Source organism: Onychostoma macrolepis, chromosome 10 (genome assembly GCF_012432095.1).
Source record: "Onychostoma macrolepis isolate SWU-2019 chromosome 10, ASM1243209v1, whole genome shotgun sequence".
Classification (NCBI taxonomy): domain Eukaryota; kingdom Metazoa; phylum Chordata; class Actinopteri; order Cypriniformes; family Cyprinidae; genus Onychostoma; species Onychostoma macrolepis.
Genome location: NC_081164.1, coordinates 9,771,896 through 9,795,874, shown reverse-complemented (window position 1 = coordinate 9,795,874; position 23,979 = coordinate 9,771,896). Strand labels below are relative to the sequence as shown.

The 23,979-nt window shown below is 36.7% G+C and overlaps 2 protein-coding genes across 25 annotated transcripts in view; one reads left to right on the top strand and one right to left on the bottom strand.

The window, feature by feature from the left end:
• Positions 1–2,315: 2,315 nt before the first annotated feature.
• Positions 2,316–15,108, bottom strand: zpld1a (zona pellucida-like domain containing 1a). Of its 3 annotated transcripts, none has more exons than XM_058788462.1 (12): positions 14,968–15,108; positions 10,114–10,192; positions 8,721–8,891; positions 8,422–8,642; positions 7,882–8,063; positions 7,467–7,539; positions 6,914–7,011; positions 6,391–6,471; positions 6,109–6,283; positions 4,948–5,044; positions 4,758–4,787; positions 2,316–4,408 (listed from the first exon to the last, which is right to left on the bottom strand). In XM_058788462.1, exons 3-12 carry the CDS (start codon positions 8,824–8,826, stop codon positions 4,233–4,235), a joined length of 1,239 nt encoding a protein of 412 aa, XP_058644445.1. In that variant the 5' UTR covers positions 8,827–8,891; positions 10,114–10,192; positions 14,968–15,108; the 3' UTR covers positions 2,316–4,232. The 3 variants fall into 3 exon arrangements, with proteins under 3 accessions (XP_058644445.1, XP_058644444.1, XP_058644446.1); XM_058788461.1 differs by lacking the exon at positions 14,968–15,108 and adding an exon at positions 14,332–14,348; XM_058788463.1 differs by lacking the exon at positions 14,968–15,108 and adding an exon at positions 14,332–14,348 and having other exon boundaries at positions 6,109–6,280.
• The window catches only part of picalma (phosphatidylinositol binding clathrin assembly protein a), a 46,395-nt gene continuing 37,504 nt past the window's right edge, over positions 15,089–23,979 (top strand). For 7 of the 22 annotated variants that reach the window (XR_009273015.1, XR_009273016.1, XM_058788453.1 and 4 more), the window contains exons 1-2: positions 15,109–15,273; positions 15,382–15,634. Coding sequence is in view for 20 of the 22 variants with exons in the window: in XM_058788453.1 (XP_058644436.1) it covers positions 15,505–15,634 (130 nt within the window). In the remaining 2 variants the exon portion in view is untranslated. Of the gene's footprint in view, positions 15,274–15,381; positions 15,635–23,979 lie in introns of all 22 variants that reach the window. The other 15 variants (XM_058788451.1, XM_058788448.1, XM_058788446.1 and 12 more) reach the window with 11 other exon arrangements.

The window sequence follows — 23,979 nt, the reverse complement described above, 5'->3', positions numbered from 1 at the left end:
AAGGAAACTACTCTTGACATACGTATCAGTTGAAAAATACTGAATATTATATTAACAAAACCTGACACTGTAGAAGGGTTTTCAGGGTTTGTCATAATCACAGGTATATTGAATCAAATGTTTATAAAAAAATGTTTATTAATAATAAATAATTTCATTTTAATTAAAAAAAATGTTAATAGTAATAATAAGATAATGTTAATTAAGTTAACTGACATCTATCTATCTATCATAAAGTATGTGTATTTGAGCTTTTTGAATGTTCATTTTTCATACAGGTATGTTGACAAAACTGTTGATTTGGCAAACTGTTTACACAGAAAATTCATTCTGCTAGCATTTCGTAAATTAAGCCCACTGGGCATTATTGGATAACTAATTAATTAGATCAGAAATTAGACAACATGATTACAGGGGTGAGTAAAACATTCATTAAACGCATCACAGTGCACTCCTGGGCTTTGTTTTGGTTCATTCCTTCACAGTAATATCTCAATCGAGTCTTGAGTCACTTACTGTGTTTAGTTTGGTTGATAGCTTGACACCTAAAAAAAGATACAAATAATACCAGATGTTCCCAATTAATGCTTGTTTGGTCACTTAACACTTATACACCAACCATTCTTAAACCTGCTTTATTGCAAGTCTGGTTTCTAATCGTACATTTTTAGTCAAGTCAGAGATCTCTGATCACATAAGCTGTGCCTTTTTTTGTTAAACAGTTGTCCGAGTAAACTAATGCTACTATCACATGTATCAAGAGGTCCAAAAACAGGGCACGTTTGATTGAAGGCCAGCCACTGAGTGTAAACACTGTTAAGTGGTGTGAAAAGGTCAGTGGATTACTCTGTAATGAGAGGGCTCTGCTTTAAGCTCAAGACTAATCACTTTGTTTCGGTGTTTTTTCTTTTCGTTCTTAGTGGGATGAGCCACAGATCCAGATAAATCTCAGGTGAATCTGCGGAGAATCACAGAGGGGTTTAATGAAGCTTAAGCGTGACCCCTGCCAGCAGTGTGGTTTCTTCCTCCCAAACAGTGGGCCATTTTCTCAATTACTTCTATTTCCATCGTATTTTGGAACATTGGGAACTTTTAATTTGCAAAACTTTCTTTTGTAGCCTCCTTCGTAATATTAAATAATAATTTGATAATTTCCAGTAAATGTGATATTTATACACTACCATTCAAAAGTTTGAGCTCAGTATGTTTTAAAAAATAAAAATAAATTTATACTTTTGTTCTGCAAAATGCATTAAATTGATCAAAAGTGGCAGTAAATACATTTATAATGTTACAACAAATTTCTATTTTGAATAAATGCTGTTCTATTCTTGGAAAAATGTATTGGTTTCCATAAAGATGAGAAATAAAAATAATATATATATTATTCATTAAAATTGTAACATTCATAATAATTTAATAATAGAATTGAATACATTATTAAACATGTTTATTTTTATATATTTTTCTTTTATTATGTAATACATAAAACACCATTTTTCTTTCATTAAGATTCAGAATTGCACTTTATGTGTCTGGGCTTGTATGATTTGGGGTTTGTGCTCTTAGGTCATTTCCAAATCAAAAGAGCTAATCCTTATATTCTATGCTGACACTCAACCCTTCTTTATGGCAGATGAGGAGATTGTCAGATCAGGAAATTCATGTCAGGAACAAAGGTGGATTTTTATTTAAGAAGGGTATACTTATATGTTACTATGGAAACCATGCAGCTTTGAAACCAATACCATTATACTCTTACATAAAACACATTGACGGTAAAATGGTACAGTCATGGTTTCAGAAGGAAATATCATTATGCTTTGATGACAAAGCAGTTACTGTTATTAATATTAATAATATATGTTTTGTCTTTGCCTGTACAACTCAGCTCAGGAGAGGAGGAATTATCCTCTGATGGACATTGTGGGTCCCATCCCTGCCCCTCTGTTCCCAGAATTCTTCTGATTACATTGAGCCATTCATTTATTCTGCCACAATCCCATTAATATTTGTCACTGATGTCACATAATAAGCCTGGACATCTTCAAAGGTCTGATATGAAAATTTGCTCTTTGTTTAGCTGGTGTCACGGTGATTAGTATCATTGTGAAAAGCTTTAAAAGCTTGCTTTCTTCAACAAGACATCATTGAATATAATAGAACTGAGTAATGGATAGTGATCCCTGTGTGTTTTGTAATTACTACATGAAAATCTGCAAACAAAATATTCAGACACACATCTGAATTTACTTTATTGTTAAAAAAGAGGAAAGAAAAATCTACAAAGTAATACAAATGCGTGTTTGGGGGATAATAACATGGGTTGTTAAATTATCTTGGACAAACTCCATTCAAATATCTTTAATAAAAGTAAAAGAGAAAAGCTAATAGATATTAGAGTATGTAAAACTAAGTGCTAAGACTTATTAATGTTCAGTGGGTATCACTGAGGCATATGAATACTAATGAGTAAAAACAAATACAATTAATTAAAACTAAAAAAATATCTTAAATAGTCTTCTCATCCACCTCAGTCACATAGCATAGTGATCTAGGTTGCTGTTCGACTTAATTAAATTCCTTCCCTATGGTCTCTTTCTCAGCTCTTGTAACTCAAACTAATTATTGCAGAGAGTAATGTACTCAGAATCACTGGTGTCCCATGATCCTTTGTGCTGTTGTGATGAATAGACTCCTCGCTTTCCATCCTATAGCCTCTAATATTCTCACTGAACTAGAAATATGTGTTAGGCAGGTCTATTAGATACCTTTGCTTATGTCCTTCATGAAACTGATCTTAAACCCTGCAATAATGAAGCAAGGGGCTGAGGTATGAACTTTAAGTTACACTGCACCAACAGATCCGGATCAATTGACATTTCAAATTAAATACAAGTAAAAAACAGTTTGCTGCTCTGTTGATCAGTTCATTTACAAGTGCAATTAAATAAGATTTGTAAAAACAAAATATCTTCATGTTTTTGATACACTGCGTAACTACAATCACTTTCGAGATATCATTTTAGTGGTTCAGGTTTGTTTTCTAGACAGAAACAAATTGTGGTGCTGTCGTGTAGTGGTGTAACAGTCACGTCTAAAAGTATGAAACAAATGGTGGGATAGTTCATCTAAAAATGAAGCTCCTGAAGATGACAAACCTGTATGACTTTCTTTCCTTTGCTGAACATAAAAGAAGATATTTAGAAATATATTTCGACTGTTGTTTTCCCATACAAGGAAAGTCAATGGGGTCCAAAACAACAGCATATGACTTTAAAAATATCTCCTTTGTTTCAAATCAATTAAAATAAGTTAGGAACGATGTGAAAATGAAAACTATCCCTTTACAGACAGAAATATGCTTTACGCAAGTACGTGAATGCAGACATTTGGCCTTTAAGCCGATGTGTTAAGCTAAGTTGTTCTCAACAGTGACTTAGATCAGGATTTTGGTTAAACTGTTGCTCCGCCATAACAGTAGTTGACCTGAAAGAGAAATCTGATCGTAAAAGCAGACAGTTTTAGATATAGTGCCACTTGGGGCAATGATGAGAAAAAACATTTGTCAACAGTCGATCGTAGCCAGAAGCGTCTGCCTTCATGTACATGCACATACCATTTTTTCGGGCCTAAAAGTGCATTTGGAAATTTTTGTTTATGTCTTCTTGGACTGACACCAAGTGGTGTGGATGCAGAATTATGCAAAATCAGATGCCTTCAGTTTTAGAAATGCCTTATCAGCCATGACTAACTAATTTCATTAGTGAAATTGTCCATTAAGTCAGTATTATTCAGCTGGTCATGTGATCTCAACATGGCAGCCCCCAAATTTGTTTAGTCTACCAGTATGTCTAAGAATCTCATGTGTGTGTACATGATTTAGTCAAAATTACATTTTTTTTCATCTGTAAAACATTTTAATGAGGAAAAATGACTAAGTGCATCTTCTAATGCCGTTATTCCTGATTATATTATGTGTGTGAGAATCATTTCCAATCAGAGTTCAGCCTCTTATGGCTTAGGATTGTGTGTTATGTAAATTTACAGTAATAAGAATGAAGTATTCATGCCTTGTAACCAAAAATAGGCATCTCTGTATAGCTAAAGGCTGTGTAGAGTGATATTAAGATATTATTTCCCTGTACTGTATGATTGTGTGTAACCGAAGAGCTCCGCACACAGGTATTGTTGTATTGTTTAGCTGACCGAACAGCCGTGTGTGTGTGTGTTTAGCTGAATGCTGGGTTGTGGGTTCCTGACAGAGGTGTTGGTGGCGTATATTTCCTTTTCAGCAGTGACAGAGACAGGATGAAGAAACACATGCTCATAACGGCGAGGATCGCGATGGCAGAAATCAAGGCGCTTGTCACTGAATTCATTTTGAATGGAGGGCTGTTTAAATGTGCTGAAAAACACACACATACACACAGTGTTAGGAAGACTTCTTACAATATGTAACCCACCATTCAAACTCTAATCGCACGCTCTTTCTTTCAATCCCCTTGTTCATTTCTTGATAACACCACCTGCTTCTACCCTCTATTAACTTCTCTCTGTCGGAAACCCTCCGACTCATAGTTATTTTGGTCACGGTTTTAAGCCGCTAGATCCTTTGAGGAAAAAAAAAAACCTCTATATTTTCAGGGAGGAAGTAAAGTATGCCTTTATTCTCCATCAGAAACGCTACAGTTCTTATAAAGAAGGATTTAGCTTCCTTTTAAAAGGTCTAAAATGGAGGACAAAGCAAGGCTTACCTAACTGGGAATTATTTGTGGGAGTTTCATCTGTGAACAGATGAAAATTGTTTTAGTGAGATGAGCACACTTATTGCCTTAAAGTGCAAAATCGTGTCACATAACAGACTCAATATGAAAATTAGCATTGTTGAAATCATGCGTTACCAAGTTGAGCTACATAAACACTACATTAGAGTTCATATCGTACCACTTCGGGTGATGATGGGCCCAGCAGTCATGACCGCATTGCCAGAAGCCACAGCAGTTCTTTCCGAGACGTTCCTTTTCTTCCTCTTACCACAGATCTGTCAGGATGACAATATTTGTGAGTAGTAAACACAGTTCCAGCTTAAAGTTTCTTTGTTTTTAATAACAGAAAATGAAGCACATTATTACAACCAGAACTAAAACTTTCAGAACTAAAAGTGTTTTCCTTGTAAATTCTCATTACTTTCAATTGACTGTTTTTAATTTCTATTATAGATGGTGACTCTTATATTCCCAGCATAAACTAAAGGCAGTAAAACCATTCATATTTTCCATATATTTTCATATAATTGTTTTGCATTACTGTAATGTCTTTTTTTGTTTGATTGTTGTTAAGTTTTGTTCCTTTGTTTTTCTAAATGAAAATCAAATATACCATAGATAGATTCAAAGATTAAAAAAATGTGTATCACGATTCCCTCAAAAATACTGAGCAGCACAACTGTTTTCAACATTGGTAATAATAATAAATCATCACATGAACAAATTACATTTTTAAAATAGAAAATAGTTATTTTAAATTATATTAATACTTTACAATATAACTGTTTTACAGTATTTTTATCAAATAAACGGTGAGCATAAGATACGTCTTTAATAAAAAAAATTACTGACCCCAAACTTATGCACATTTTATATTTTTTAAGAAGTAATCTTCCCTGGTAGTAGTAGCAGCAGCAGAGTAGTAGTAGTAATAATAATAATAATAATAATAACTCAATATATATATAGTCGCAATGTGAAAAATAGGTAACACTTTACTTAAAGCCTTTGTATATAATGCATTATAAAGGTAATCTTAATGCATTAATTGTGTCTTGTATACTCTATGAATAATTGTAACCACATTTATAATACTTACCTATTTCATTGTTACAACTTTATAAAATATATTGCATTAAAAAATAAACTTTCAAGTATTATAATGCATTTTAACTTAGGTTACAGTTATTTATGAATAACTGTATAATGTATTATACATAATGGCTTTAAGTAAAGTGTTATTAAAAATCTTAAGATTTCTAGGATGAAATATGACCCAGACATGTTGACACACTTTCTGAGTTTCACTATGGTATTCATCTCAAGCAGCCATCCTTACAGGCAAGAGCAGGGGGCAGTCATCAGAGCGACACAGCTTGGTCACACAGTGCAGAAATACGGTGGACATTTTCTGGTTCTTGTGCTTGACAAAGCGGAACACCTCGAAGGAGAAGCGGCCCATCTGGCTCTTCCCGTTCTCAAACACTGTTGTCTGTGGGTCCTTATCACATCTGCTGGACCAGAGACAAGAGACACCTAGCATTCAGCCTCAGTTCTGCTTATATACACACACATGTGTGCTGCAAGCACATCCACATATCCGAAGAAAACATGGAATTACCCAAAGAAAAGGTCGTATCGGAGCTCATCATTAGGATTCCCAGAGGGAGTCGTGTAACAGTAGTCCATCAGAACATTCCACCTGTGGGGAGTGACATGCGTGAATCACTCACTAAAACACAGAAGACTGGATACGAAATGGCCCTATATATGAGCAAACCACTGTTGTTTCATATAGAAGCCGCTTTACTTATCTCTACTTAGGACCTATAATAATCTTTCCCATCCACTTTAGTGGCGCCCATCGCTGGCCCTAAACAAGGCCAGCATTGAGTCACTCAGCATTCTTCCTTTAATGGGCTAAACCAGTTCTGCATTTATCAGATATAAGAGAGGAGGTCATTTAGGGAAGTGCTTTAACAAAGCAGTGACACAGTCCGAAGACCATAGACATTTGACCGCCATCAGATTTCATGGTTAACTCACCAATTAGACCGTTTCAGTATCATATCTGCAGTATGTTTTGGATTTGGGCGTCCTTGCAAGATACTTTCCCAAGATATGTTTGAGTAAGTGCAGTTTACCTCTTGTCTAGATTGGTGGCTTTTACGGCGGCAAACACTCGCGTCTTCAGAGTAAGTCCAGATACTGGGATGGCAAGATGATGGACGTATGTGGAGTCCTTAAACATTAAACATCACAGGTTAGGATTCCACACACCTAAAACACTGCTAACAATATGTATTTTTATATATCTAATATTTAATAATATATAATCTATATTTAATAAAATATAAATAGTACTAAAATGTGATCATTTATTGTGTGTGTGTGTGTATTTCACAATGAAGTAATTTAAATTAAATATATTCTTATATAACATTTTATTATTAAATATAAAAAAAATAGCAAACTATATATATACAGTTCTATATAATAAATCTAAATAAATATCATAAATCATTTAAGAAATGTTTTTTCTTCTTCTTCTTATAATTTATTAAAAAACAAACTTTGGAAGCCTCTACTAGAAACAAGCAATATAGAAAAAAAACACAAATCATCAAAGTTATCTATTTATATACACCTAAACAAATACCTAATTAGAAACTATGCTGATGTTCCACATGTACTCACGTTGTATAGAAGTAAATTCAGTGTGCTCACAAAAGTGCCATTGCTGTCCTTCACTGATATCGCTGCAGCCGACCTTCGAACAAAAGAAGCTATTAAAACATGATAAATATATTTTGCAGGCCAATTAAAGTCTGAAAGGAAAACTTGTGTGATAGTTTTTCCTGATTTACTGTCTGATGTCCTTGTAATCAACCGTGCATTAGGTTTTTACAACATATTCGTTGTGCATACTAATTTAATTATGCCTCACAATTTAGCTCGTTAAAGCTTAACAATAAGTGCTAAACATTTTACAACATGCAATTTGGGACTGTTTTATCTTCCATCAAAATATTGTGAATAATTTAGCATGAATTTAAAAAAAGGACACAATAATGCATTAGTTTGCTATATAACAGTGATGAAGTCGACTTACGAAGCAAGCTGCGTGTTGTTGACCAGGTATTCCAGAGGGTAACTACAACTGAACTTATAAAGCAGTCCCGGTAGGTAGCTGATGACTGTCGGGGGATCCGGAGTGTCAATGTATCCTGCTATATTCCCAATCTGGACCAAGGAAAGATTCCCATAGGCGTTGGGCCCCTGAGCCGTGGAGACCTACAGACACAAAGGCACTAAAGTGTGATTGCTCTTCCTAAAACTAATGTACCTTCACCTCCCTAATCCTCAGCTCTTTTATCACTGCTGGATCTCTGCCGTCACCCAACCAAAGCTAAATCCACCTCACTGCAGATGTTCTTCATTTATTACAGACGAATTGTCATAGAAAGAATACTGTCTCTCCAAACACAAGCTGTAGTTTAGCATTTATTGTAACAAATGTGTTTTTCTTACTAATGACTGAACCTGAAATGAAAGTTCTGGGCCATTTAAGGGCTAATGTGAGTAAATCATTCTGTCACGGGTCAGTGTCCTCCATGCAGGCCTGAAAAAATGGTTAAAACCGGTGTCTTACCACAAGTGAGTTTCCACAGGCCTCCAGCGTGCTGAGACTGATGCTAAACAGCACGACCGTCGGGAACGTGTTGTTGTTGATGAACCCTCGGCAGTGGGCATCACCGTGACGCCCATTCAGTGCCAGGTCAGTGTCGGTGTAGCCAGAGAAAAGCACCGGGCAAAAATTAATCTTCAGAGTTATGGTTTGCACTCCACAATACACGCTGATGTCCCGCTCAGCTGTTGAGAGAGATTAAAATATCATTAATTACATGTCATTGATCAAATCCTATCACAAAAAAGCGAGCGCTCACTCACCGGGGAAGCGGCTGTGGAAGTTGGCATCACAGTTGAACCCATTGAATTGCGCATTCACTATGAAAGTTTTACTTACAAGCAAAAGAATCACACACAAACGTTCCATTTCAACGCCTGAGGAAGACAATGTATGAGCGATTTCTTTGGATTCATCAGAAAATGCTTCTTGTTCTGAAATGAGAGAAGAAATGCATGATTAGACTCGCTTCAAAAGATAATTCCACTGTATTGTTCTGTAATTATGCTATTAAATTGGAAGAAAAAGACAGAAAATGAGAAACGCGATACTTTGTTGGCGCTTCTGTTAAATTTGAAACCAATAACGAGCATGAATTGATCTGAAGCGCCATTACGCAAAACCTGCAAACAAATCAACCTCCGTTTATATATTCAAAAAGCTACAAATCTATTCAAACCGTTCGTTCCTGTAGGTATTTGAAAGTATGATGCTTTTACACAGAGTTCTGCGTGTTTCACCCTGACCTCGTCCTCTTTTGCCCTCCGTCTGCTCTAGCATCCCTCGCTCCGTTTCGGAAGACTCACCCGTTTCCCTGGCAGCTGTAGAATCAGCGGTACTCCATCTGTTCTCAGCTGCGACGCGAGACTGACTGGATTACCCAGCATCCCGTCAAAACCACTAGAAACACGGCCTTGCTCTGAGGAAAAAAATTAAACATAAGAGATTCATTATTTGAACACGTCAACAGCAAAAGAGCTGTCTGGGGGAACATGGGAAAGTCCATCAAAAGTGAATGTGTTATACAAATCCTTTCACGGGCCCAGAAACATGAGCAGGTTTTGAAGTTTCCCACTCATATCCTTTCTGCTTGATCTTGCTCTGTCAGCGCTCACAAGCGGCCCCACGCCGCATGTGGTCTGCGAGGGGGGAATTATCTTTTCATCGGCTCCTGGACTGGGCTCGTCGCTGACTGAGCTGGCCTTTCTGTGTGCCAGGACGGTCTGGGTCGGGACCAGGATTGTCTGGACGCTTTAGATGCTTTGTTTGGCCCGGCTCAGTCAGCACTCCCATGATGGTATCCCACCTGTCTGGCCGTGACCCCCCCCTTTCCGACTGCCGCTCTTGGCCTCGTGACGTCTCCTCGTGATTATCGCCTAATCTAATGTATATGAGAATCTATACAAGTCTTCTGTGAATAAACAAATATTTCTAATCTCATATTATCTCCATTATCTGCATACTTCTAGTAATGAATGCTTGTTTCAACTTCTCCGAATTCATAGCAGACTAATATTTCATCAAATTAGCTGCCATTTTTACATCATTATTTTTCAAATTCCTTTAATCTGCATGATTAATTGCCTTAGAAATGTCTCGGCAGTCCATCCTTGCGGTGAAAGGGGAAATTTGAATGATTTCATCGTCCGTTCTTACCTGATTAATCAAAGCTCAAAGCCTCCGGGCTGCAGGCCAGCTCCAATGGCAATACATCAGCCAAAAGTCACTTGTCAATCTGTGCAAAATACAAGAAATCCAAAGGTTGAGGATTTTCAAAACTATGCAATACTAGCCCAAACTGCTGAAATCCTAAATCCAGCTGGGTTTTACAGAGACACGCATCGCATGAAGCTCTGAGCCCCTTCGGCCAGAACTCAGCTAGTCTGACGAAGTTTGTCTTGCGACTTGGCCTTTCTTCAGATGGAAGGGATTGTGGGTAAAATGGAGCTGTTGGTCTATAGTGGGGCAATTCAGTACTTGCGATAAGTATCTCTATTTATGCGCCTCCAGCAAATGTCATTCTTTCATTTTTCACACTTGAATGTCTCTATATGGCTGGCTATAGTGCCCTTTATCAGTGTGACACAATCTATTTTGCCTTGGCAAGATATCAGGGCAAGCAGAAGTATTACTGTAAGGATTTCCTCATGTGTTATTGCATGCACAGTCTAGAACAGCATTTGAGAAAATGGAAAATAATTTGCCATTCTTTTGACATTTTTGGATTCAAGTACTTTTTAAACGTTTTGAACCATGCAAAAAAATTTTGTTTTTTGTTTTGTTTTTTTTAACAATTCTACCTGTGTCCTTGAACAGTTGAAGCCTTTTAAAACTTTGTTTAAATGCTCTTTAGTGCCTAATCTAAATGCAAATAACGGGTTTAGGCAGCATTTTTGAAGTTTGCAGACATGCAGAAATAAAAGCCTTTATTTTGTTTTATTGTATATTTCGAAAACTGTGTGCTTGGACAATTTAGGCCTTTTAAAACTTCGTATAAATTCACTCATATAATGGGTTTAGAACAATCACAGGAAGGTTTTATAGTTACAAATGTGTTTTGTGCTCAATTTAAACACCAAATAGAATGATGAAAACGGTCTCCGCTCACATCTGAACTTCTAAAATCAAAGCCACCAGAAGGAAACGTGTTTACGAACACATTAAGAGCTTATCGCAACTCAAAGGCTGTACCTGTTTTCATTTGCCTGGCATTTGGTCGTGCTTCAATTTCTTGTCTCTTTATTTATCTGATGATTTTATTCAGAGTGGAATGAATAATGTGGGTCATATTAGGAGGTTATGGTGAGAAATTCCAATAATGCAACATAAAACTGGCAATAATAGTGAGGACAATGACATATCAGATTTTTCTTAAGGTCTTTAGTCTAACCAACGATATTTGACCATCCTCTCTTAGCAAAATAATATCTGCATATCTTGTATCACGAATCAGTCTATAGTTTCAGGTAAAACGTGTTTCTTTTTTTAACCAGGTACAAGTAATTACTGTTTTTCTTCTAGCCGTGTGAAATGCCATCAGCTGGTGGGCAAGCAGGTGTCAGGCCCAGTGCATCAATCACTGCGGCCTGTAAGGAATTAGGAATGATGAGCAATCTGTCTCTGTTTGGTTGTCATGGCTATCCAGCGGATGGGATACGTCTAGCCTGCTGAGAGAAAAGCAAAGTGGAATTTCAAACTAGGAAAACACACTTTCGGTGGCCTTTTTGAAGCACCATAAGGCATGTAAAAGCCACAAGTTTTGTTAATTGCCTCTGTCTCTCTCAAAGAATCTGCTGGCTTTGTTGTTTAATTGTGCCATGTTTATTCATAAGGGTTTTTAACTGGAGGCACAGTCGATTTTAACTACTTATGATGTAGATTTGATTTGAAATATAACTGGAAGAATTTTAGGCCACTAATTGGATATTAATGTTGCAATTCAGTGGAGATTAGAAGGACTTTGTTGGGACTGTCTCAAAGTCAAGTTCTACAAAACATTATGAGCAGAAAAAATCGATTTCGTACAGATGGATCTGCAATACCAACATAAGGACAGATAACACAGCTGAAATAGTTTCACCATATTTCAAATACTTCTAATATGGAAACAAGTCAGCTGTGTGGCTGTGAGAGATGGAGTGAGAGAGGGATAGAGTAGGAAAGTCTGTCAGTGACAGGTGTTTGGCCCTGTGTACAGCGCAGATGAAAATGCCTTTTTTCTTCTGGGTAGATTGTATTGTCTGTCACAGCAGCCAACTTAGTTACCTCCAACTGTTTTCCTGTCAGCAAAGGGAACATCACTTGTCATCTATGTTAGCCCTCATCCAATACAAAACAGTTATATCTGCTGATGAATGGGGTCATATAGCACATGCTATACAGAAAAAACATATCCATGTCGAGCATCAGACATCTATACCACTTTTCTCCTCACACCCTTTTAATGACCCATTTTGTGACCCTTTTTAGTTGTTTTTAAGTAAATCTATTGCTTAAAATATTCATGTTTGAAATTCAGATGTTTTCAATAAAATAACATAAGATATTTGAATAACATTTGTGAAATTGAGTTTAATAATTGGTAGAGGATTCTTGAAACTTAATGCTTGAATGCATTTTTTAAAAGTCAGAATGAATAAGCAATATTAAAAAACATTTTAATCTGTTAGTGTGAAATAGTTTAGTTTATTATATAAGTGATTGATTCATTTGTCATTTTTATGTGTTTACTTTTATTAGTGTTTTCTCTGTTATCAAATGTTTTTCAAACATTTGTTTTTTTTTTACATGTATTTATTTATATATATATATATATATATATAAATCCTTTGGTTTATAATGTAGCACTATTGTGTAAAAAAGCACTCTGATCCAGGAAAGAGTTTATAGAGTTGAAACACTGCTGGACAGCATTTGAGGAAACTATTGTGCATGTGAGAGAGCTCTGCGGGACCAGCAGACAGAAAAGCTGTGTTTCTGGTCCCAGGTGGCAGAAATCACAGGATGCCTTATTGTTTATGTGTGAAACACAAGCCATGTGGTATTCAGACCTGAGGGACACACCTTTTCATTATAAGCCATATCTATAACCAGCTTTCTCCTCACAGACACAAACCTTGACAGAGATCCACAGCATACAAAACATCAGTGTATCTGGATTGTAATGCAGGAAATTATATAAAAACAACATTTTTATAATAATAATCATTTTGATGATGATTATTAATATTATTTAGTGTATTGCATTTATAAATAAAAATGTAATTAAATAATGAAATCATGATAATAAATCATGAAAAGATAATAGTTAGGCTGTGTGTATGTAATAATAATAATAATAATATATACATAATATAATTATTAGCATTATATATATATATATATATATATATATATATATATATATATATATATAATACCAGTAATAATGCTAATAATTATTATTCGTAATAATAATAATAATAATGAAATAAATATATAAATAGTCAATACTGTAATGCAGAAAATATTAAAACTACATTTTTTCTATAATAATAATAACAATAACAACAACAACAAGAACTATTTTTATTACGTACTTTTTAATAATAAAGGTTTTTGTGTATGTGAAGATTACGTGTCAAAGAATCCTGAAAGTTATAGATTACACTTATGTAAAATATAAATACAACCTGTTGAAATATTGTTCAGTATTCTGGTAGAATATTTGTTGTAAATAGAAAAAGCTTCCATGCACCTGCGGTCTCTCAAATGGATGTTGTCAAGATGCTCTTGAAAGTTTGTGAACAAGGACACAGAGACCTGCATGTGTATATCGCCCCCTACCGGTGAGACTGCGACACAATGAGCACTGATGCCGACTGTTGATGATATAGGCCTATATCAATCTGCTCGGTCCATTTCACACAAACGAGCCTCATCCTGAAACTGATCAGTGCTCTGGCATTGTGCATTAGTGGCTGGTCTCCTGGACATTCAATCTCTGATACCCTCTCCCTCTCTGCTCCTCGGCTTGAGTTAGATCTAACTGCACCAGTGAGCTGAGTATAGTTATCTATCTATCTATCTATCTATCTATCTATCTATCTATCTATCGCTACAGAAAATATTCACAAGATGCTTGTAAATATTTGTATTCTTACACAATCAATATTGGAATGCATCAAGCTGAATTAGGCAGATGAGTACTTGGGGAAATTGCAGAATCCTAGTTGCTGCAGACATGTACAAATCACTTGTGCTTCACTTACAAACTCATCACAACCAGCATACAGTCAACACGAGAATAATCAGATACTGTAATTTACATCAATTATTTAAGCTATAAAGACGCAGCTCGGGATTTATGGATTGCCTTAAAACCCAAGACATTACCTGCTTTTTGATGCTTTCTGTAATTGCTTATTTTTGTCACTAGATGTCTCCCTTTCCAGGCATTTTTTATGGAAATGTTAAATAATTCTTGCACTGAGAAAGTAAAATGTTTTATTTTGATTTTCTTTCCCACAAGTTAATCTGTTGATCAGCTGGAAGCTAATAATAAGCCTTTCATTTATAAACGAGTGATAAATTATGAAATAATGTTTTTTTTTTTAAGTAATACAGTTTAAAAAAAAAAAAAATAGGAAAACATTATTTTTCCCCCGTCCCCTTCCAATTAAAAATTATATTTTGGACTAGTGTTATTGTGAAATGTCTGCCTTACAGAACACTCACACACTTTCTACTTATATTACATTTGAACATAAAACACACAAATAAAATAATTGTATATAACAATTATATACTTAATTATTTTGTAAACTATGACATAAATGCAAATTTAATCAGTGACAAATATCTATATATATTATGTTGTAAAAAGTACCACATGTGAAACCATGAATTTGGTTGGACAAATTCCGTCACGTGCACCGTCACCCGTCTGAATAGCGGAACTAGTAGATAATACACAGAAACTATCCATCTAGAACCGCCATTTTGGCTCACACGCCAAACAGCAGTAGCTACCTTCTACGTAGTGCGAGGCACTAGTCCGATAGTTGGAGCCAACATGGCGTCGTTTCACACCGACCATCCAGCATCCATATAAACCTTGGGAGGATCCTCTGAAAAGAGGAAACAGACCCGCCATTTTCCTATGAGCCTTTTAAACCCAGCAGGGGGAGGCGAGATCCGAGAGGAGAGCCACTGAGGAGGAAAAGGGGGAGTTAAGAGAGAGGGAGAGAAGGAGAGGAGAGTGCGTGACAGAGGGGTTGAGAGAGAGAGCGAGAGAGAGAGAGAGGACGCTGCCGTTAATAGAAGAGGTAACGTTTGGTACGTAAATGTCGCGATCAGCTGACGGCATACATAGAGCGCAAACTTCATTTGGACTCTGTGCGTTTTATTGGTTAATCTCATTTCTTTTCTCTTTTTCTTCCCCAGTCAGGTGGCGGAACAGTGCACATCCCAGGGACTACAGCATTGCCGTTGGATTTAACAGCCCGAGTAGATTTCCCCCCTCTTTTTTTGTTTTTCCCCTTTTTCTGTTTGTTTAAAACTGCGAGGATGTCTGGACAGAGCATAACGGACCGGATAACGGCAGCGCAACACAGTGTTACCGGTTCCGCGGTGTCCAAAACGGTGTGCAAGGCGACCACGCACGAAGTCATGGGGCCAAAGAAGAAGCATTTGGATTGTAAGTGTCATGGGATTTTGTACTATGTTGCTTTCGGACCCGCGTTTGAAAGTTACGTCAGTCACTCGTCGCCCTGGGAACGAGAGGTTCTGGGCTCGAGGCCTGCAAAAGATTCACGTTCAGTGCTGCTCGTGTTATTTAACCAGCTTCCTCCAGCGACCTTTGCTGATGTTGAAACGGATCATAGGGAGTTTTGATATTGCATGAGTACAGTACAGTGCAGTGCATTTAATGATTTAACTTGCTAACTAATAATTAACCACATTTAAAATTGAGCCCATCTGCTGTCTAATCAGGACGCTTGCAGGTTGAGTCGAATGGATTCATTGAGAAATCTGATGATTGCATACAAACATGTGCTTTTGGTGTGAAAGAAAATCCCTGTTTCTGTCTTTTATGGTTGCAAAACAAAAAGCAGCAAGTTTTATCAGGGTCACATTACTGTATGACTAATGTTTGTTTCTTAAAGGAGTAGTTAACAAAATGATAATTCTGTCATTATTTGTGCAACAGCATATTTTCTGAAATCCATTTTCACATGGCAAACAAAAGGAGATATTAATTACAGAAAGTCCAAGCTGCTCTTTTCAATGCAACGAAAGTGAAACGGGATCACTGCCGTCAAGCATATTTTTAGTGAATAACAACTTAAATTTCACTTTGTTCTTCACGCAAAGATATCCAGTGACTTCAAAACTTGGAAAATATTGTGCATGGGGTGTGTGAATTATTTTCTGATGTTTTTTTGTATTTTATAGTGCATTTTTGGAGCTTTACAGCTGTAGTCACCATCCACTTTCATTACGTGGAAAAGAGCTGCTTAGGCATTTTGATATATATAATGTGTGTATATATAATCAATACAAATTTCACAAAAATGTGTCCAAAGTTAGGTGTTAAATTTAGTAAATGATCATTTTCATATATGCGTTCCTGACAACAGGGTGTTATTAATATATTTAATTTCCAAATTAGGCAAACCCTAGAGTTATTCAGTTCTTTGGTTGTACTTGATTTTACAATTAAAGTGAAAAACATGCTGACTGTTCAAAGTTATGTAACATTCAATTTAAGATGTACTGTTGCAGGTGTTTATAGAGGGCATTGTTGTAATTGGCTCAATCCTGGCAGCGGCTGAACTAATGAGACTGTTCTGTCAAGTTACCTTTTAACTTTATGAAGATGTCCCATTTATTGCTTATGAGTGTGGTGGAATCAGGTTGTCTTCTATGAGTGAGATGTTCACAGGCTCTCACAGGTGGTGGTGCTGACACTCTCATAGAGCCGGATGCCTGGGGTTTCTTATAATTCTCAGGAAGCACACTGGCCTTATTTAGGGTCCATCATGACCTTATCAGACCTCCAAGAATAGTCTGTTTAGTGAGATCTGAAGCCCTTGATTAACTCAGTGAATCAATTGCAGTTTGTTCTTAATTTGTTCAGTTTTGCAGTTTCTTTTTGCCAGGTTTGTGTTTGCAAACTCATTCTTGTACTACAGTTCTCGATTTGTGATCTGTGTCTGTATTTTTGCATAAATGTCAATAGATGTGGCGCCATCATTTGATTCAAATCAAGGCTGGGGGCACCACCATATCAAGTCTTTCGCCTCATACTGCTTGTGTACATATAGCGTTTTGCGTTCGTTCCCATCCTACAGTGCTAATTTCCTCTGGTAAAACTATTTTTAGCTGGGTCTTGACAATATAGAATGGCATGTGTGCTGACAGACGGTTTTTAAAGAGAAGAAAGAAGATCTGAACTTAGAGGAGGTCAGACGTAATTGCCTTCTTCCCTCAAGAGTCTGTGCTTATGTTAAGTTCTTCTTGATTATCGTGTCCAGAACATTGTTTCACGGTAGTCCAGTGCCCTCAGGTTGGTTCCCGTAGCGCAGAGAGAGTGTGTGACGAAGTCTTGTAGGTATTTCAGGGCAGCAGTGCGTTCTGTGCCTGGAGTTTCCTTTGGGACAGAAATAGCAGCGTGTCTCACTCTCCTTCTGTTTGATTTGAACATTAGATACGGCTCCGGCTCCGGCCCCGGCCCCCAGCCTCTTTGATTTGGGCCGGGTTTCCAGGGTAGGGAGAACATTCATCTTGAACTACCCTTATCCCTGAATTGACCAGCTGGCTGAAAAAAATGTCCTCCAATTGTTTCCATTCTGCTTCATGTTTTAGTTTAGGAAAACATTTTAGTTAAAAACCAGAACATGGTAATAAATAATGCCACTCTATTTAGTCACAAAAATTCTTTGTACTTCCACTCTAATCTGATAAATAGGAAATTAAAGAGAAAATACATTTTGTGAATTTATTGACTTTTAATGATCGCAAGTCCTGGTAGGTCAGTAGGAGTTACACTGAGCTTACCAATTTAAAGGGATAGTTCACCCTAAAATGAAAATTCTGTCATTAATTACTCACCCTCATGTTGTTCCAAACCCATAAGACCTCCGTTCATCTTCGGAACACAAATTAAGATGTTTTTGATGGAATCTGAGAGCTCGCAGACCCTCCATAAACTCTCAGATTCCATCAAAAACAAATTTGTGTTCCGAAGATGAACGGAGGTCTTGTGGGTTTGGAACAACATGAGGGTGAGTAATTAATGACAGAATTTTCATTTTTGGGTGAACTATCCCTTTAAGACTCTCTAGTCTTAGCTTTTGCAAAGGGTTGCTATGGATCAGCAAGTGCCTTATACATCCTTTTATGTCCATAAATAAACGTCAGCTTATGTTCCATAATGTCCGCCATTATTAGTCAGTAGAGCTTGAGTGTGTTCGGTATATAAGGAAATGCAGAGCACTCACTGTAATGCTCAAGCTTTGCTAAATCTAATGCTGGTTCACATTGGTCAATGTTAAAGGTGGAGTGCAAAACAAAATAGAATTTAAAAACACACATACTGTCCATCTGCTATTGGTTGGGCAAACATTTGGTCCTGCCCATCATAAAATTCATAAAAAATCACACTTAAAGGGATAGTTCACTCAAGAATAAATTGTCACCAGTTTATTACCCTAATATTGATCCAACCCTGTATGGTTTCTGTTGATTCTTAATTCGCTGATTTAATGAGATTTCTCCTGGTAGAAATCTCATTAACATGCAAGAAAATACTTCACTGATTCTCATACGACAAGCGAGTACGGTTGAGCTTCCGCCACATATGGTTTTTATTTTGCCATTACAATGGATGCTAATTTTACTGACTCTCCTAAATAATGGCCCATGGATATAAATATGGGGTGTAAACAACCTGATTTGTGCTCGTGATGGTTTAGTTTAAGTAAACTGGTGGATTCAGAGAGAGATTGGATGGGTAGTTGTTGAACTTATTGAAATGTGATCTCTCACACACATACACACCACCAACATCAACAGTGGACCTTCCGCTCTTGTATTTCCATGGCTTGTTGAAGTCATGTTGGCTGGTCTTCCGTGCCCCAGTGCTGTGTAAGCATGTTCAACGGGATCATGGCTTATTCTGGGCGCTCATTCATATGAGTCAGTTCTGCAATATGATAGACGCTTCCTAGAATCTGTCCGAGACCGAATCCACCACACACACACACACTCACTCACTCACTCACTCACCTTTATGGTTTTGAGATACACAGCCGCTCCTAGCGAACTTAGAGCTTGAATTGAATTAACTCATTATGCGTTTTCCATTGGATAGCTTGATTTCCTATAGCTGCAGAGCTCTTCCAGGCAGTATGTACAAGAATGTTCTAAATTATATAGTGTTTATTCCGCAGCGTACTTGATTGGTGGTACAGCGTGTAGTCAAAAAAAAAAAAAAAAAAAGATGAGTTAGTGTGCCTGGTTTACAGCTGAAGGTTTTCAGGACGTGAAATGCATCCTGTCTGTTGAACCGTTGGACAGCCCAGCGGAAATCGGATCAGTCATTTGTTGTAATCGTAGATTAAAGTGCTCTCATCTTGATTGGTGTTCCTATTGTTTAGTATCCACATTTGCAAATACACAGCCCGAATTTTGAGGTTGTGGTCAAGAAAATAGCTTGAAAGCACCCTAAGCTTACAAGCGTTGGCTGTAGCGCTTTCATTCGGCGACGCTACAACACCCATAAAACGTCATCTGCTTCAACAGAGTGACCCCTCTGTGCTGTTTTATGGTGTCAGATCACTGTGGCAGAGATCTGGCATAAGTCAGTCATGCCAATGCGTGTGTCTGTACCTGTGTAGAAATGTAGCATGTGACCTAAGAGGCATCAAATGACGGTCGGTCAGAAAGAGTGCTGACTCGCCACCCTGCTGTGTGTGAATGGAGTCCAGTAAGGCTTTTAAAGTCACTGTTTGAAGCTCCTAGTCAAGCCTCGCTTTAGAGTGTTTGTAGTTGACTTTCTTCGTTTTCCATTTCCTAAATTATTGACCCAGTATGCCATTAGCAAAGTGCCTGTTTACCTCAGCGGTTTTAAGTGATCAAGTATTATGTAACTAGTCACACCAACCCAAATACAGCAGAGAGGGAAAGGTTTGCGACGCCCTCCTTACTGCTTTTTGAGTGATGACAGAAATTTAGGGCATAAACAGATCGTTCAGCAGGGGCTACACTCACCAAGTATTTTAAAGCGGTTCCAGGATAAGTTTTGTCGAAAGTAGCACTAGTAGTAATGAGATAGGGCAGCTTTTAATGACAGTGCTGTGACTTGTGGCTGCTAGACAGTTTGCACTGTAAAACCCTCTCGGAAAAGTAAAATGGAGAGAAATCTTATGGGTTATGACATTTCAATTAAACATTACAAGGTAAAAACAAAAATGCATGGATGGATCGTTCACAAGATCTATAAATTGCCAGAGTTACAATAGTTAACTAAAACCATAAAGTATTACTTGAAATAAAATAAAATGTAAAATACTCACTCGCACGCATGCACAGACAGTTAATTAATTAACTAAAATTAACATAAAAATTAGGGATGCACGATATTGGATTTTTGCCGATATGCTGATATTTTTCAACTTATTTTGGCCGATAGCGGATGCCGATATATTTCCTTTTGTTTGGAAACAACACCAAGTGTAGCAAATTAGTTTAATAAGTTAGTTTTTAACAAGAACTTATTTGTTACAATTAAACAATAATGAAGTTCTTTTATAATGACAGTACATTGAAGCTTTGAAAATAACTACAAATAAACTATATATCAATCGCTGCTTTTTTTTTTCTTTTCTTTTTTTTTTTTTTTTTCTCAGAAAGATGCAGTAGTAACCTTAATTTTATTTTAAGATTTAACATTTGTAGATGGTCTAAAGCAAAAGAGTTGTAAAAATTCTGAAAATCTTTTAGGGCTCATAATTTGCTTTAAAAAATATAACATTACACATTAATGAATAAATCAGTATATACAAAATTAAAGCTGCAGTCCGTAAGTTTTGCCTCTTTGTCGCCATCTCTGTTTGAAAACTTGGAATTGCAGCTGTGTGCGGAATTATCTTCCTTGCATGGGTTGTGGCTCCGGCACGGCTCCAGCGCAGATGAATCTAATGGTTTGAGGAGTGTGTGTGGCTGTCAATCACCACACCGGTGTGGATATTTACTGCACTTCGCAATCACAGATTCTAGCCTACGTCTTGGAATATATGACCCAAATAAGAATTTTCAACGTATATTGCCATCTGAACAAGTAACAAGTTTGCCACGTTTCTGACCAGCTGAGAAAAAAAGCATTACCATAAATCGCGCCACCAATGGTGATTTAATCTAAAGATTGTTTAGCTCCTATTACATCACACCGTACAAGATCAGCATTGCGTGACTGAGTATAGTGTGTATTAGCGTGTAGATTTTAATTTCTGTACAGTCTCATCTAATTGTCATGCCATTTGAATTTCATTTTAAGAAATTCTTTTAACCCAACAAGCATACTATGCTCCCTTCGAACTGGTTTTCTTTAAAATACAAATATTGTGTAATCCCAGGCTATCTTTAATTTACAAGTGTCATTTTTATTTTTTGTAAGCAATAGCTTCTGACCTTTAAATCAAAAAATACTTATGATTTTATGACACCAATTACTGCTTTAATCAGAAACACAGTCTAAGTGTTATTTGTGCATTTTATTTTCATTTTATTAAAAGTAGGCCAAAAGCCCCCTACGGAATTAAAACTCCTTACCGAACGAGCATTAGGACCCGGTGGAGGCTGCTGCTGCTCTGTCATACACTGAAGTCACTTGCACACCCTGAGCACACGTGAGTTAACATATTCCTCTTATCGGCAAGATATATCGGCATAATTTTTCATATCGGGCCGATGCAGATATGTACATTTAAAGCCGATATCGGTCCGATAATATCGTGCATCCCACAAATTTAAAATAAATAAAATTATAACATAAATCAACTAAAACAAACAAATACAAATTAATTCAAACTATATAGACAAAACAATTACTAAAACTTTAAAATTAAAGAGAAACCAGAAACTCTTTTAATATTAACAAACACTGTAATATTATATCAGTGATACTAAAATGACTCATCATGCATTTAGAAAAGTTTTGTACTTTGAGTTAGAGCAGGGAGTTGATCAGCATTTCTGCTTCCAGACCCTCCCAAACTCCCAGTCGAAACTGTAAAGTGTCTTGTCCTGGATGAACCCAGCGAACCGTTTCAAGATACTTCCTGCATTCTTGTAGGTCGCCAACTATTCGAAATCTAAACAGCCAACAGGAAGTTGTTCCGTAAATCCGAAAAATGTTGGGAGCTGATTAAACTGGAGATGTCTGCAGATAGCAGAGCACAGTGACTTTTCCATCAAGATCGGTCTGCATCAGGGGAAATTCATGAGTCAAAACTCCTAGAGTCTAATCAGCGAAGTTTGCACTCACAACAAATATGCTACTTCATTCTGAACGTCACTATTTCTAAATATGGAAAAGTCCAGTGGGGAAGCAGTCCAAGTGATTCAGATTTTCTGTCGATTTGTCTGTCTTTTTGGTTTACAAAAAAACAAAACAACAAAAACTTGATAAACTACTTGCATGTTTTTCCCCTTCTGTAATAATTCATCTGTTTAATCTTCTCTTTTATGTAGGATTAGCTAATGACCTCAGGGGATCTGCTTCTACATAATTCTTTGTAGTCCTTTCAGCCATAAAGCATTTTTTTTTTTCAAGATGTTATTTGAGAAAGAGAAAAGTTACCTTGAGGATACTTGTTTGAATGTCCTTGCCAGTCTGAGGTTGTAATTCTCACTATTATTTTGTTAATGAGTACCTTTGAGAAAACTATTGATAAAATGCCTCCAGTAACCGTGATTAAAATGAGTCCAGACATGAGGTTTTACTGAATGATGTTTAGAATTATTTCTCATTTATCCTTGAGCAGCCGTTTTTGTTTGTGAAGACATTCTTACACGCTCTGCTAAATTGTATTTTATTTTTATTTTTTATTATTACTCATTAACCTTTAGCAGTTGCTCATTTTTGTTGAAAACAAATGCATGATTTCTGAATATTGTTCTGTTTTATTTAATTTTTAAATTTAATTTTTATTTTTTGCATTTTTTTTAGTTCTAGCTCCCAGTTTATTAAGTTTATAGCATTTTATATCTTTTTTTTTTCTGGCATATTTAAAGTTTTTGTGGCATGTTTCCCTGATTTCTGTGCAGCTGTCTCCTTCATTCTCCTTCTTTCTCCCTCTCTCTTCCTCAACATGTTCTGGATTGTGAAGTCAAGCCTGCATTCCAGCTCAGATATGTATGTTCTCCTTCCTCTGGCCAGTGAGCTCTGTGAATGCCATCTGTACATGTGGCATTTTTTTGTGCCATGATATTTGCTTCTGCTTGTGCTGGTCTGATGTTAACCACATGGCCTTCATTGGAAGTAATATTGTCTGGATAAAATATGTTTTGGAAAGTGATTTGCACTTTATTATGTGTAACATTCATGCATCTGTATTTTTATATCACTGTAATTATTTTATATACTAGATATTGCTATTATACATGATACATGCAATACATATATTGTGAAAGACTTGTCTCAATAGTTCCTTTTGACCAAATCTTTGCATTTTTGACCTTTTATTACTGGTTATTCATTGCCTGTCCAGGTTAGCCTGCACTCTGCAGGTTGTCAGCCCTTTGTGTACCGCGTTTGTGATGCAGATTAGGATGCTGTCTTCTATCTGTCTGCGAGTTAAAGCTTTCGAATCAGGGGAACAATCATTCACTTAATGGTTTCCTGTCCTCTGCCCTCACAAATGGGTCTGCCTGAAGCGGACCAGAGCTGTGATTGAAAAAAGAGAAAACTCTGTCGGCCTTGCTCTTCTCCATCACTGTTTGTTTCTACCTGTTTTCTGTCTGTTTCTTGGCATGTGC